At 43.0% G+C, this 15,785-nt stretch overlaps 2 protein-coding genes across 5 annotated transcripts in view; both read left to right on the top strand.

Moving 5' to 3' along the window:
* Positions 1 to 15,785, top strand: part of RABGAP1 (RAB GTPase activating protein 1) — a 76,523-nt gene that overhangs the window by 36,033 nt on the left and 24,705 nt on the right. The gene's annotated exons all lie outside the window — the stretch shown is intronic.
* GPR21 (G protein-coupled receptor 21) lies at positions 2,187 to 4,929 on the top strand. The gene is made up of 2 exons (XM_067309327.1): positions 2,187 to 2,263; positions 2,710 to 4,929. Exon 2 carries the CDS (start codon positions 3,091 to 3,093, stop codon positions 4,135 to 4,137), a length of 1,047 nt encoding a protein of 348 aa, XP_067165428.1. The 5' UTR covers positions 2,187 to 2,263; positions 2,710 to 3,090; the 3' UTR covers positions 4,138 to 4,929.

Here is a 15,785-nt window from a genome sequence, read left to right as displayed (position 1 = left end):
GTTGTATTACTGAATCAAGTGCTAGAAATATCTACAATACAAAAATATTTTCAATGGCTGGTACCTGTAATCACTTAGCTACCTAAAATGTATGTTTTAATGTCTTTTGGAAGTGATTCCTCGTGGTAGATTGGCTGCACACTTGACCACAGAACTCGCCTTTCATGTCTGGCTGAGTAGGTGGGTTTGTATCCTGCTCGGTTATCTTCTAGTTGCGATTTCTGCACTTCACAAGCCACCCCGGAGTCTGGCGTGCCTGTTGCCTTCTGGAGCAGAGATGCTTGAGAGTGCGAACGTGAGATACTGCTGCTTTGGTTTTGGATGTGTTAAGCAGGGGTAGGCTGACATGAACTGCGAATAGACTTACTGCTCTTAACTTTGAAGAAACAATAGAATGGCAGTTAAAGGAAAAAATAGTGTGCGCTTTCTCTCTTTTATATATAGAAATACCTGTCAGCTGTATAGGAGATAAGTCTGTACTTTTAATTAAAAAAAAAAAAAAAAGAGGGGGTTTTGTTGGTATATCTTTTGCACTGAAATTTCAATGATCAGATTTTGTTTTGGTCAGCCTCAGGATTTCCAATACTACCTTCTTTTCATATATCTGAGATATATTCAAAGTTCAATGTGTGTCATTGTCTTAAGGTGTTTATAATGCGCCTATTCATGCCTAGGGACCTAGAAACACTATTTGAACCAATTGGTATGTAAATCTTTCTCTGTTTTGGAAAGATAGGAGATCATTTCTCCAGCAGTAATTCAATCTTAGCTTGTTTTCTGTATAGCCACAATACACTTGCTTAAATTTAATTTGAAGTTTATGTTTCCTGGCTACAGTTCTAGTACTTCATTTTCCATGAGCAGAAATGCCATCAGTTGTAACAGAAATGAAGGACAATTGTAAAGGGAGCTTTTGTGGGGGAAAGATGAGGAAGAAAAATCAAGGTTTTCAGGCTTTTTTACGAGAATAAAAACCTGTCAGATCATGCTATTGTGCAGTATAGAATTTTGACCAATACAGTGCATAGTTGTTGTTTTTTTTCCCCCTAGTACAAGTCAGCTGAAATCCTAGGCGCTGCAGTGTGACTGCTCGGGGATCTGTGCCTTCTGGCTGAGATTCGTTTCCTGTTAGATATCCCACGGTATGACAGAAGTTTAGCTTAGGTTAGTCTTGGGTTGGTTGGTACCGACTGAATTTAACGTGTGAACTTAAGCTAGCGCAGATGCCAGTTGCACGCTTTCATTTTTGTCAAAACGGCTGTAGATTGTCGAAGGGCCTCGCTCCAGTCCCTCAGCGATGGGCCTGGCCCGGGTTCCGGCTCCGGAGCGGTCTGGCGTCTGGAGCCGTGGAACGAGCTGCCGCGTCTCGTGCGAACGTGTCGCCTGACGTGTCAAACGAGTTACCCGCTCTTGGCCGTGTTTCGCAAGTTTTGCAGACAAGGTGCTGGTATTCTGTTAGGGCATCCACGGCTTGTACGCGTGGTAGAGGTTTTTCCGGTGAAATGCGTGCCTGGCATTGCTATCCAGTGTGCCGGGCTGGGAATCCCTTGCACGTTTGCTCTCTGGCGCGTCCTCAGCTTTTGCAGCCCGCCTGGGCCGCGGCGGGCGACGTCGGTGACGGCGGCACCCTTGGGTTTGGCGCACGCTTATGCGGGGGGGGGGGGGGGGGGCGACTTACCTATGGAAGCGGCATCTGTTTGCCGGTGGGATACATCCCTGGGCTCCGGTACCCTGCGCTGCGAGTGTTTCCTAAGCAACCCAAACTCCATCAACCAGGAGAAGCAGCTTTGCTCGTTCCGGAATAAGCCGTTCCCGAAAGGGCTCGCGCTGCGGACGCTTTCCATTAAAACCGAGCGCTTCAACGCGGCCCCCCCACCCCCACCCCCCTTTTACCCGGGCGGCTGCGAATGCTTTCGGCAGAAACCTGCCTTCGGGAGGGAGGCTCGGGGCGGCGCTGGGCAGCCGGTGCCGCCGCTGCGGGGGCGGGAAGCGCCGGGGGCGGCTCCGGCGGGGGGCGGCGCGGAGCCGGGGCCGGGGCCGGGGGCTGCGGGCCGGGTCCCCGCTGCTGCCGCCGCTGCCGGTGCCGCTGCCGGCGCCGCGCCCTCCTGCCGCTCCGCTCCGCTCCCCTCCCCCTGCCGCCGCCGTCCTGCCCCTCGGTGCCCTCCCCCGGCGGGGCCGGGGCTGGGACCGGGGCTGGGGCCGGAGCGCACCGCGGCTGCCGGCCGAGGATGCGCCGGGGCTTTTGTTGGCGGCGCGGCGGCAGGTAGGTAGGTGGGTGGGTGGGTGGGCGGCGGGACCCGGGAACAAAAGCGCGGTGCAAAATGGAGCCAGGAGAGAAGGGCCGGATCCTCCCCCCCCCCCCCCGGCTTTTCCCCCCCCTCCGGCCTCCCCTCCGCGCATCCCTCTGCCGCGGGAGCCCCGGGAGGGGGGGGGGAGATTCCTGGGGGGGGGGCTGCTCCCTCCCCGCTCTCCCCTTCTGCCAGAGCCCCCTCTCCGCCGCTGGCTGCCCGAGGCTGAGGATGGTGGTGGAATGGAGGAAGGCAGGGAAAGGAGGCACGGCGGAGCTGTGGGGCTGGATGGTGGCGGGGGGGAAAAGCCGTATAGCAGGGCGTGGGGAAGGGAGGATGGCGATGGAGGTGGTGGCGCGGGGCGAGGAGCGCTGGGGGGGGAGGCGATGCTGTACAACGCTTTCCCCTTCTCTTCTGTCAGCTTTTGGGAGGACTCTCGCGCCGACTTGCTGAAGGCTCCTTCTCCCTCTTTCCCCCGGTCCCTCATCCCTCCTCAGCGACGCAGCCGACTCGGGAGGGCTTTAATAGCAGCCCTCTCCTGTGTGTGTGTGCGAAGTTGCTGACATGACTGCTGCTGGGTCCCGGTGCAGCAGCAGCAGCAGCAGGGAGCCGGATTTAAAGGGGAATTGTGTTGCAGACAATGCACAGCAGCAGCAGCAGCATCTGGAGCAGCCGTGGGGACTCGAGCTCCGGTTTTGACATTGCTACACACACAGAAGCAGCCGCAATGACAGCAGCTGCCTGGAGTGGCTGCAGGCAGCAGGCAGGAGCATGAAGTAGAGAGATCACTGCAGTGCTCAAGATGAACTCCTCTTTGGTTGGCAACCAGAGTGGCCGGCCGTTCTGTCTCCTGGCCATTAGCTATTTGGAGACAATCAATTTTTGCCTCTTGGAAGTGGTTATTATAGTGTTCCTCATGGTGCTGATTATTTCAGGAAACATTATAGTGATATTTGTCTTTCACTGTGCACCTCTACTGAACCACCACACCACCAGTTACTTCATCCAGACTATGGCGTATGCTGACCTCTTGGTAGGTGTGAGCTGTCTGGTGCCTTCTCTGTCTCTGCTGCACTATCCTATTGTTTTGAGTGAGTCCTTGGTTTGCCAAATCTTTGGTTATGTGGTGTCAGTGCTCAAGAGTGTCTCCATGGCCTCTTTGGCGTGCATTAGTATTGACAGATACATTGCCATCACTAAACCGCTGACCTACAACACCCTGGTTACCCCGTGGAGGCTTCGAATCTGCATACTGATAATTTGGCTGTACTCCTGCCTAGTCTTCTTACCCTCCTTTCGCTGGGGCAAGCCTGGATATCATGGGGATGTGTTTCGATGGTGTGCCAATTCCTGGAACACCGATCCCTATTTTACTCTCTTCATTGTGGTGATGCTCTATGCCCCTGCCGCTTTCATCGTTTGCTTCACTTACTTCAACATCTTCCGCATCTGCCAGCAGCACACCAAGGAGATCAACGAGAGGCGAGTGCGCTTCAGCTCTCAGGACGGGGAGGCTGGGGAGGCGCAGCCCTGCCCCGACAAGCGCTATGCCATGGTCCTTTTTCGCATCACCAGTGTCTTCTACATCCTCTGGTTGCCCTATATAATCTATTTTTTGCTGGAGAGCTCCAATGTCTATAGTAATCGCGTTGCGTCCTTCTTGACCACTTGGCTTGCCATTAGCAACAGTTTCTGCAACTGTGTCATTTACAGTCTCTCCAACAGTGTCTTTCAGAAGGGGCTTAAGCGTCTCTCGGGGGCTATTTGTGCCTCTTGTGCTAGACCGAGGGTAGCTAAGGACTCCTCTACCTCTAGGAGCAAAAGATCTTCCAATGGATGTCACATCTAAGAAGCGTATCAATGTGACTGGGAAGTGCAGGGACAATTCTGTAAATTCCAAATAAGTTAAATATGATTTTAAGATGTCCAGATTTGCAAAAAGGTTTCTGAGAAATGCTGCTGACATAGAAGAATCAGGAGCACATATCATTGTGATTTCACTTTAAAAATTTATTGCCGTGGAGGAGGCTGTGGAGTTTCACCTCCGTATTCATTTTTAAGAATAAAGCTGTATCTTGACACTTACCTCTCCAGCTGGTGTGACTGAATGGAGTGGGTGTCTGAGAGCTTCAGCAAAATGTAGTCTTTCTTACAGCTTTACTAGGTTCTTTTGAGATTCGTGCTTCACATGTAAATGATAGATCTGAAGTGGAAATGTCACAGTATATGGTATATTACAGGGATTTTTTTAATATATGCCAAAGTATATTGACACAATGTTCCAGCATCATAATAGAAGGGGCCAAACTGTTTGTTTTCTAGTGCTACCTAGACAGGACTTCTAGAACAGTAGTGAATAATGTGAACATTTTAGTGTGGACTTCAACTCTTAACGAGCCATGAACGCAGTAATGTGATCTGAACAGTCCTATGCTTAGGACTGATCTGGCTTCTGCGCCCCATCTCGCTAGGAGAGTGCTTGTATGTGATCGGAGTACAGCATCTGCGTTTTCCTACTTGTTGTGAAGTGATACGAAAAACTTGGATCAGACCAAATTTAGCAGTAAAATAAAATGTGTTTTGATAAGCTAAGAGAAAATGCTTGTTGTTTTATGATACCAGAATTGTGGCAGCCACTTGAGGATGATGCCAACATGTGAAAATTATTCTCAAAACAGTGGAGAAATGCCACATTTTTGTGTGTGGAAATTTTCTCAAGAACAACTTTAAAAATAACGTCCCCTTTTTTTTTAATCTAAATTCTTCTGATATTTTACATACTAGAACTTAAGGGGAAAGGAAAGAAAACAATTGTCTTCTAAACAGCTAAGGGAACTATGTTGTAAATTTAACTGTAGTATTTGAGTTATGAATAAGTGCACAGAGCTAAATCAGAGACATTTTTCTTAAGGCTTCATGGGATTAAAGATGGCTCGAATATAGCAGGAGCTAAATCCTTTTGGCAAACACGTATCAAACTGGTCAAACGAAGTACAGTATCTGAGAAGCAAAGTTTCATTGACCGCAACTTTGTGGAACTAGCTTAGATGAAATATGTGAGTACTGTAATGCTGTTAAGAATGCAATATGGCCCTCAAACTGATTCATTTTCTTGAGGAATATCCTTGTCTTTCTATGGACACATAAAATGAGATATTGGAAACCAAAAGTATTTGTGAATCCTGTATCCCTGTAATAATGGATTACAATCTGCATCGCTCTTTTTCTAGCTCTGTCCTTGGTACAGGGATATTCCCACAAAGCACACCTCTGCTCTGAAAGCAGATTATAAACCATAACTTCCTTCATTGTGCTTCCAGGCTGTGCGTTTAATGGGTTGAGTTTGGGGAATTCTTTGAGCTCTTGCATTCGGTTGGTATATGTTGTTAGTCATAGTGGCGATGAAAATCTTTAGGGAAAATTAATTTAAGAAGAGTGTTTTAGAGCTTGTGGCAACTCTCTGGGCCAAAGGGAAGACTGTAGGGTTTTTTTGTTTTTAATGGTTTCAGGTCCACTGTTGTTGTAGACCAGGATCATCCTTTCTCTAGTAGTCTACCCTGTCCCTCCCACAAGCAAACGTATACCCTCCTCTGTGATTTGCTTTGAGTTCTGGCATCTGATCTTCCACACTTTGCCCTGGAGGATGACAGTTTGTCTCTATGTCCCATGTTTGCACATGCAAAAATCGCTCTTAGACCTCCTTGTCTCCCATCCGCATTTGCTCTATTACACTTTTGTGAGGATGCCATTGAGGAAACAGGGAAGAAAAGAGAGGAGCTGGATGAAGCACTCCTGGTATGACTTGTACTTGTCAGGAGTAAATGCAGATATACGTGTGCTCCCCTCAGGGATCTACACATGTACCTGTTCCTGGGGAAGATGGGGCAGAACCCTACTGCTGCTGCTAGTTTGGGTTTGAGAGCCCTGTTGCAAAGCATGTTTAAATCATATCTTGGTTTGCTCTCAAAGTGTTTCATCCATAGTCCAAGCCTGTCAAGATAAACTTCCTCAGTTCATCTGAAATGTTAAGAATTTTATGGTTGTCTCGATCCTGATGCCTTCACAGTTAAATTACTTGCCGTCTTCTGTATTAAGACGGTGTCTAGAGCCAGGGCTTGCTCTGTAATCTTTGCACGCACATAGTAGCAGCGATCTCTTCTGAATTATGGTTAGAGACAAGACTTGAATATGACAGACAGCCATGGGGGAGCAGAGCATAAGGGTGTAGTGAGTCATTTATGCATGGTATAATAAACTCGCAACACATCAGCTGGCTAATTGTTCTCCAGTGTTTTGCAGGCATTATGGCATAGGTGGGCTTTGGGGAGCAATTTAAGGGCTTTAGTCACTAATATCAAAGCATTTGTGGTATTTTTGGAACAGCCTCTCAGGTAAACTCTCTATGGCTTTTCTCCTACTCTTCACCTTAGCTAACATTTCCAAGCCTTTGAAGTGATACAGTCTAGCATTAAAATAGCATTTGATTTAATTTAACAGAAGGAAATAAATCTGCTAGGTCCTAAAACCCATCATATGGCAGTTTCAGGTTTAAGTGGAAGTTTGAGGACAAATGTTGATACATTTTTTTTCAGTCATTTATAGCATGAATAAAGGGTTTAAATTGTATGTTAGCTTTTGAGAACATGGAAAGTTTAAAAAAAGGTAAGAGGTCTAAATGAAGGCATAGACATTTGAGATGAAGCAGTTGCTGCCTCATCTAAAAGCCTAGAGTTGTACTTAGTTTCCTGTTTTTTTACAGATGCAGATACATGTTTGCTGCTGCTGTTGCTTTACAGCTAAGTTTCATTATGATGTTCCTAACAGCTAGGCTTTTGCTTGTTCAGTTGCCATATCCATCTCAAAATCTTCATCGGCTCAGATGATTTCCATGAGAGGTGCAAAGCAGAATCTGGAACGATCTGAGAGATGAAGAGGAGAGGAATTGCAGCCAATTGATGCATTCAAGTTTCATCTAGCATCAGTTTTTACAGACGCTTTTTAAAATTGCCTTGGTAGACTAGTGTTGAATGTTTCTAGTTTTGTGTGTGTTAATTTATCTATTTCTTAAACTTTAAATTACATTTTTTCCTGTCATTTAATTTAATGTTGTTCTAGGTTTGTATGTGATGAGATATTTTAAATATTTATAAATGCATTTGAATCTCTGTTGTCTGCAGTTAAGTTGCATAGGGGTGAATGTTGCTTACTGTGCCAATTGTGGAAGAAATTTGAAATCCATTACCTTGTTTAGTCAGCAGTCCACTTAACATATTTTGTCATATAGTTAACATGAGGTACGTGCACAGTTTTCATCACAATTTGTGCTATGAATTGTTACACAGCAAAATTTCCAGTTGGATGACTTTCATCATTGTACATAAACTAATCTTTTCTTGGCCATATTTGTATCTGAGTGTGCCTAGGGCTTTAGAAATTAGTATCAAGACCATTGGGTAGATGAACGCCATGAGGAGGAGGATACAGAAATCAAATAAGATCTTCGTAGAAATTGTGTGTGGTGATATGGTTACATGTATTCATTTTGAAATTCCATCTCAGACTATAAATTTATTTTTTATTAGGGTTATCTGCCTCACTTTCAGATTGAGCTGCTAGAAGGTTCAATTTACAGAATGGAGTTCAGTGGCTGCTTTTTTCTTTTCCTTTTTTTTTTAAAACTATGGGAAAACATTTTTATATGCACAGCCTTTCAGAATGTGATAATTTGCTTCATCCAGTACTCTTGATTTAAAAAAAAAATACTGGAAGTTTAGGCTATGATTATGTTGTCATTTTACAAATAGGTTGGGAAAAAAATCTGTGAAATATTATTTTTATAATCTCAAACTCAAGTGACAATATTTTAAACTCAACGATTATCTTTTTGTGAGAAAAGTTCTGCTGTTGTCTACTGTCATTTTTTTAAATTGAATATTACTAATTTTTACAGTCTTTATTTGCTATTAGGGGTTTTGTACTTTTTTTTTTTTAAAGCTTCTTCACATTCAGAAATTTGTTTCTGCTGGTTGGAATTCTGACACAGCTCAGGGTGTCAGAGCGCCAAATCTCCAGTGTTTATCATAAGTCTTCTACAAGAAGGAAATGGTACAAAGTACGGAGGCACAGAGAAGCTTAAGAGTAGCACAAAATTAGGGGGAGTCTTTCTTAGAGCAGAGGCTTGGATGAGAATTTCCAAACTGTAGTGTCACGCTGCAGCTCTAAGCTGTTCTTCCCTCCTCTCCCCGTTACGGCTTTTCCTATAGGAAGTCGCAAACTCCAGTTTTTCTGCTCTGAAAAAGAGACTTCCAAAGCATACATGTAATGGGAGTGTGAAACATTCAGTATGCAAAATCGATAAGCAGATTTTCATGTATTCCTGGTGATATTAGCAACTGGTGTGATGTTAACAGGTGTATTGACCCTTCGGGAGTCAGGAAGCCTGAAACATGTCAGTCTGATACTGTTTCCCGTCAGAACTTGATAGAACTTCTGCTCCTGGTTCCGGCTAGTGCTTTAGAAAAGAATCCCCTGCCCCGAAAACAGACCATTTTGCACCAGGAGGGAGGTGTTCTCTTCTCTTTTAGAGGCCAACATCTTAAAGCTTCTAAGGTCTTATTTCCCTTATTGCCCTTGCGTTGCAGAGTTACCACTTCGGAAAAACATCATTTTTTTGCAGATGAGCAAATGCGGACAATTCAGTGCTAAAATTATATCTGTAGAATACTTTTGGAAGAGAAAATCTCTTCAGAATTAAAATTTAGTATATTTAAAATTAGATGCAGTGGTATTTATAAAAAGAAACTGAAAGTTGCGGCCAGTTAAAATGAACAAGAGAAACCTGCTGAACAGTTGTGCACTAGCACTGGTTGGATATAAATTGCAGTTATGTCAGAACAATGGAGCATTTGGTTTGGGTCATTTCCTTTATAACACAAGTTCTTAAAGACGGAGTTCACCCTGTTTACTCCTGATGTGCTGCACTGCGGAGGAGCTCCTGGTTCCCCCGCTGCCGGCGTGGGAATCCCTTGTAAATCCCGAATGCTAGTTCTGCCTCTCGTTTCGTTGCAGAGCTCCTGCCCTCTCTTCCTTGCTCCCCATCGTTAGATATTTTGATATCTAGATAGATATTTGATATTAGCTATTTGTCACAGCTCAAGGTGCAGGTGTGCCCGCGAGGGGGCTGTGCTGGCCCTGGAAACGTGCGGCTCCCTTGGCGGCACCCCGTTCAGTCCGATCGGAGCGGGGCCTTGCCCCAGGGCTGCTGCACCAAGACTCGGGGCAGCCGCAGGTATGTCGTGGTTGCGCGTCACCTCGCATGCCTCCCGTAAGCTCGCTGTCCTCTGGTAGAATGGCAGAATGCTCGTTGGTGTAGTGGTTGGGTGTCTCGGGTGTTCTCGCCATAGGGAAATAAATAGTCTCGTTTAGCGCAGTTGGTTTTAGCCAGCGTTTCACTGTTTTCTGTGACACAAGGAGGTTTTCTCGATGCTCGAAATGCCGCTTATACAGGCAACTCTGCTGATGGTTCTCCGCTCAAGGTTGACTTCTGTCGCCTTTCTGGTCTCGTTCCCTTGCCAGGCGCCAAGCAAGCCGCGGTCTGCCCGCGCTCAGCGCTTGCACCATGTGGGAACGTTTCCGAGGGCCCCTATCTTCGTGCTTGCAGATTGCACCTGTGTGACACTCGGTGAGATCTCCTGAGCTTTAACACTTAATGGAAATGTTAGCGTGTCGCGTTCTCGCATCCTGATCTGAGTCGTTTGGATGCTTATTTGCAACCTCTGGTGTGCTTTAACTGTCTGCCCAGTCAAAACCGATTCTCTAGCTAGTGAATTAGTGGTTACTTAAAGTGACAAACAGAAGTTAATAAAGTCTTTTTCGTTTTGGCCTGAAAACGTGAGGGGAAGTGTCATGATTACTGAGGTGATCAAAGGAACTGTCGGGTCTCCGCTTCGAGGAGGGAGACCCAGAGGCCAAGTCGGTGCAAGACCGTCACCTGCGCGCAGCTTGTACGCGAGAGCTTTATTTGCTAAGGACTGCTCAGAAATTCGGAGGAGAGGTGCGTTGCATGAAGCCGTCTTTGGAATCTGGGTTTAGATGGACAAAAATGTTTTGAAGATAGCAACTGCTGCTTGGGCTGAGGAGCGCCGTGCCCGAGCGTTTCCCGGGCGAGAGACGATGCGAAGGTGCCATTCAGCCGTCGGAGAAAGAGAAGGGAATCTGAACTTCCTGTTCTGGCTTCTTTCCTTTTACGAATTTGTAAGATGAGGATAGTAATTTTGTAATTCAAAGCCTTGGCTTCTCTCTGATGTTCATTAGTGGAGATCCTGTGATTAAAAAGTTATATAAATTCGAGTATCTCCTTGTAAAGATGAACTCGTACCAATCTTGCTGTGCATATGCAAGTCATATGTTACAAAGATCCTATGATACAAGCAATCAAATGCTTAATAAACAAGTCATTACTTTTATTGTAATTTGTGAAAAATTCTTCTGGATTTTCAACTGAAAATGAATCCTTGAAAATCAGTATTTAGATTAGTAAAGGATGAAGTTTTTAATGTGCTGGCAAGACTATAGAGGGATTTGTCGGGGAAGCAAAAAAAGACTTTGCACTAAAGTGGCTTAGGTATATTTATAGTGCTAGTGAATTTTTGTGTGTGCGTGAAATCTTTGGACTATTTTAATATAATGTAAGGCTTTGAGCTTTAGGTAACTGAAGTTGCTAATTTTATGAAATTACATTAGTGCCACACTGTGAAGTATTTTTAAATTTTAGCATTACTGGGTATTAAAAGTATTTCGTTAAAACATCTTTAAAAACATTTTTTGTAGATGCTGTCAAAGGAATTGATGTTTAGTGTACAAAGAACTGAAACCCTAAGGGCTGTAAGGTGCATACATCTTTCACCTCAGTTTTTGAGGGATTAGGTATTTCTTGAGGATAAGTTGTTGTCATTAAAACCTACTAAAAATAACGGTGCGGTTAGTCCTTTCAGATAACAGGAAGCAGAATTGCCCTCAGCCACACTTTTGAACTGTCTGGAAGGATTTGCAAACACATATATTGTCTTTGCAGAACTATGTCGTTAGAAATGCCCAGTGCTTTGCAAGTCGCTATGCTGATAAGTTCCCCTCCCTATGTAACCTTTGAAATCTAGTTCCTATTGTAGTTGTAGCATGTGAACACTAGATTCAATTTTGTATTCTTCTAATTAACGCAACAGGATGGAAATGAGTTCGCAATTGCTAATGATGAGCTTTCTTATTGTTCTTAATACTCGTGGGTATGTCTTTTCTTCAGGGAGTTCAGAGCTGTATTAGTACCTTTTCCAAATTGTTTTTTACATACTGTTTACAGTTCAACTGCAAGCATGGGAGGCTGTGCATGCGTGTGCTTTTAGGTTGCTTTGCTGCACAAAGTGCAGCGGAGCGATCTTATTTTGAAGGATGTTCTTTTCCCCTCATCTTTTACCTGTCTCCTTCCTCCTTCACAGTAACTGGCAAAGCAAAAGCCACTGGTCAGGTTGTTGCAATGTGTTCTGTGGAGGTTCGACATCTCTCTGATGGTTGTCAGGAGGAATTTTGTTTGGGAATCAATCAGGTTCCTTACACAAGTAGTATCACAACTGGTACTTTTTACCTGCGTGTCAGTGAAAAGGCCAAGAATAGATAAAATCGCATGTAAGAATGTGTACGTGTGTGTAATATTTTGTGCACCTTTTAATGCTGGAAATCATTTTGTATTAAAAGATAAGAGGTTTGAGCGTGAAACCCCTGCTGTTAAGAACTATGGAAAAAATCCGCCAAAGCAGATTAGAAAAGCAAACAGGTGAATTTTGAGCCAATCCAACCTCTACGACTCTATAATACTGTTTTAACTGTGACACAGTGTAGAGTATTACAGTATCAGTCTAGGCCCCATGGTGTCTTAATCTCTGCCTGGATTTGTTCTGTTTTGTGCCCTGCGAGGGAAGGGGGAGATGGGGAAGATGGGCATTTTGACTGATATTCAAGACAGCTGGGGAACAGTGATTGTTGTGGCTCCAAAAACGTATATTTTGTGCCAACTCAGAATCGCTGTTCAAATACAGCGGAGAGGAGTACTTCTACCCCATTATCTTAAAGCATTTCTGTAGCTGATTTTTCAGCTAAGGCTGATAATAGGAAAAAATATAGTTGAGCCAAAACCTACAAATGCTACTGATTTAAAATAATACTTACACATTTTCAAATATTAAACGGCACTAGAATAAACTGAAGTATGAAAAATATCTGATCCTAAATCTTTGCATAATTGTCTGCAAGAGTTAATTTTACTATCAGCTGTTAACACTCCAGCAAATGTATTATTCCCTTTGAGATGATCTGTACTCTAGCTGTCATACGTCTCTTGGCTTCTTTCCCTTTTGCTGTAGATGTACATACATATATATATATGTATATATGTGTGTGTGTATTTTAAAACAACCAAATTAACATGGCAGTAATTGTACAGTCAAACAGTTTACACTAGGGCTTTGTAAAATATGTAATTTTAAGAATGTCGATGTATTTCTTAGCGAATTTTATAAACACTTTGCTGAATCTGTTATCAACACTTCCCATCCTAAGAGGAACGGCACATATTTCAGTGATTGTTCTACTGGTTACATTTTTGTCTGTCATTTGTTTTGGTTTGATGTAATCTTGATACTACTAAAATTTAAAGGGCTGTTGACAAATTTTGCTTAGCCTAGGATTGCCTGTTCTCCAAATATATGGATCATGCATCAACAGTACTAAATAGCCTTACTGTTTTGCCTAAAAGCCTAGCTAATTTATTTAACGTTCTCTATCTAAAGAGAGGTCTTTGGAAGGGGTAGCATATTTTAAGATGCTTCTTCTTTTTAAAGGGATGCTCAGAATTGAATAGCAGTACTTGTTGATCAGTGATATTATTGTAGCCAAAGGATGCATGGGTGGTTTAATAGGAAGTTTTTGCTTCTAAATTCTTGATGAAATGTAGTGTTCTACAGAGCTGTGTGAAGAGTGTAGTTTTTTATTCTGAAATGCACTTGTACACTTTATTTGAAAGGTCTGAATGGATCATAAATACATTTAAGAAATAAATGATACGTCACATGTTTTCACGTCTTGTCTCAGATGACTTTTATGTAACTGTGTGCTGATAAAGGTGTGTTTGTTTTGGAGTAGGTGGGTGTTTTTCCTCTTATCTTTAGTGTTTTAAATAGTCTTGTTTGTACGTAATTGCCAAGAGCAGGAAAACCTTCCATCATGCATTTTTTTGTTTATGCTTTATCCATACATGATGTAGGACACTGTAGGCAAACTCCTCTTTATAATTTTCCTGTGGGAAACTTGAGCCCTAAAAGGAAATGAACACAGCTAAAGGACTGGATATCACAAGGGATTCACTTTTATTTTTAGGATTGTACCATATTGCCATATTTGGACTGAAAATATGCTGTATCAATGCACTATTGTATCAAATGGCAGCTGTCTGGCCATTCTGAATTTGTCTAAATTATTCAGTTTTTTTCCACAAATACTGTTCCTCTGTGAATGGTGTTAACTCCAGGTAACACTTATATTCTGAGTTTAGCATTTCTTGTGAGAAGTTGTGAGATGTTACCAAGTATATTGCTTTCAACACTATGCAAATGAATTTTATAGTGTTTCCTGAAGATCCTAGTAACAGGTGTAATTCTTTTTACTCAAAACTTCTCACAGTGATTTGATCGTGACAAATGCAGCAAATGCACTCTGTGTAAAAGACAGTGTAAATATTATTTATCAGAAATAATCTTGAGAATGTCATTAACCTGCAAAATAAACTTGGTGACAGGCTATCTTACTAACACTAAAAATAGATATTGAGAGACTTCTTAATATTTTAGGGTATATTTAAAATGTGCAGATCTGTTCAGAATAACTTTTCCATAATATACTGTAATATTACCGGTGCTGCCTGTCCATGAAAGCTTCAGCCAGTTTCAGCCTCTTCTGCTCATTGCAAACTGCTGAAAACTGGCAGCTGGCTTGTTGCTCTCTTAAATGTCTTATATGTGTAACAACGTGCCACGTGCTGACCAGGCCCTGGAGGAAGCATGTAAAATTCCGCTGATTGAGTCACTCCACTCTGCTTCTCACGGTAATCTCTCTGACTGTGTGCTAGATCTTTGCAACGTCAGTGGGACCTCCGTAAGAAATAATTGCAATGTGAAAATTGACTCCGTTAGGGCAAGAGTGAGAATCAAGCAGAGCTTAGTTTTTTATTTTCTTAGGGGGATGGTGTTCAAACTCAGATTTATGTCAAGAAAATTGTCGAGAAAGCTACTTCACTTTGTATTTTATTTGGCATTTCTTTGGAGTGATTGCTGTAATTCTTTTAGCTTTTGTGGTGCTTTCGTTTTGGTAATCTTTAAAGGCTTAAAAGTCGAATCACTTATGTGGTGGATGTGTCAGATAACTCACCCTGGTGAACAAGCTTCCAGATTTTAAATTTAAATCTGTCCACAGCCAAAAAAAATCCCCAAACCCAGAAGGTTGAACCTCACCATTTTTGTTGTTTTTGAAGTCCAGGTGTGTCTAGGTAAAGGCGATGGCCATGTGTTTGTTGTCCACCTGTGTTTTGTCCATTAGACTGGTGATACAGCCTAAAGACATTGATCAAGATTATTGCTGCGTGGTATGGTTTGCAAATCCTGGGATGCTCCCAGAGAAATCAAAGACACATTAAATTTAGAGGAAAATACAAGAAAAATGTCCTTTAAATTGTGGTACAGTTAGGAAGTTGGAACAAGTATGTTTTTGTAGAAAGGCTGGTACAATAAATGAGTTTGTATCTGCTAGACTGGGTCCTGGCTCACAGAATTGCTCATCTTGTTTCGTTTTGAATCAATTGGAGAAGAAGTTTTTAGCGCAACTCCAATAATGTTTTTCAGTGCATAAAAGAGGGAGAGGAAGGGTATGTTCTCAGTCTGAGCATCCACATTTTCCTGCTTTCCTTCAGAGCAGTGAACTGTTACAAGAATTTTAATCTTCATTACACTTGCCTCAGTTCTCATGACTGTTTCCATTCTGTTTTCTTTATTACTTTCTTTTTCTTCCTGTCATTCTTAGCTTTCTATTTTTTCAATCCCAGTTGGTAAAGGGTGTGGGTTCAGAAGGGTTTCCTTCAGTTCCCAGTCCCCTGGAAGCATGAGAAATTGCCCATTGAGCCAATTCTCACAGCAAGGTATAAAAATAGGAGTAAAGAAAAGGTTACACAATGCTTGGATTGCAGCAGTTTGTACTAATGGAGAGATTTCAAAGCCATGGTTTGAAAAACATTTTTTAAAGTTTATCATTTCCGTATATTTTTCTCTCCCCAAGCAACATTTCAGCAGCAGGAACTAGCTTTGTGGATTGCTTGAAGAATGGTACTGAAACATAGGAGTCAAGTGCTGAACAGTCACGCAAAGCCAGAGAGACCATCTGATTACTTCTTTTTAGTTAGCA

This window comes from Apteryx mantelli, chromosome 21, assembly GCF_036417845.1.
Source record: "Apteryx mantelli isolate bAptMan1 chromosome 21, bAptMan1.hap1, whole genome shotgun sequence".
NCBI classification, from domain to species: domain Eukaryota; kingdom Metazoa; phylum Chordata; class Aves; order Apterygiformes; family Apterygidae; genus Apteryx; species Apteryx mantelli.
Note: the sequence above shows the minus strand (reverse complement) of the source record. Positions and strands in the feature narration are given on the sequence as shown.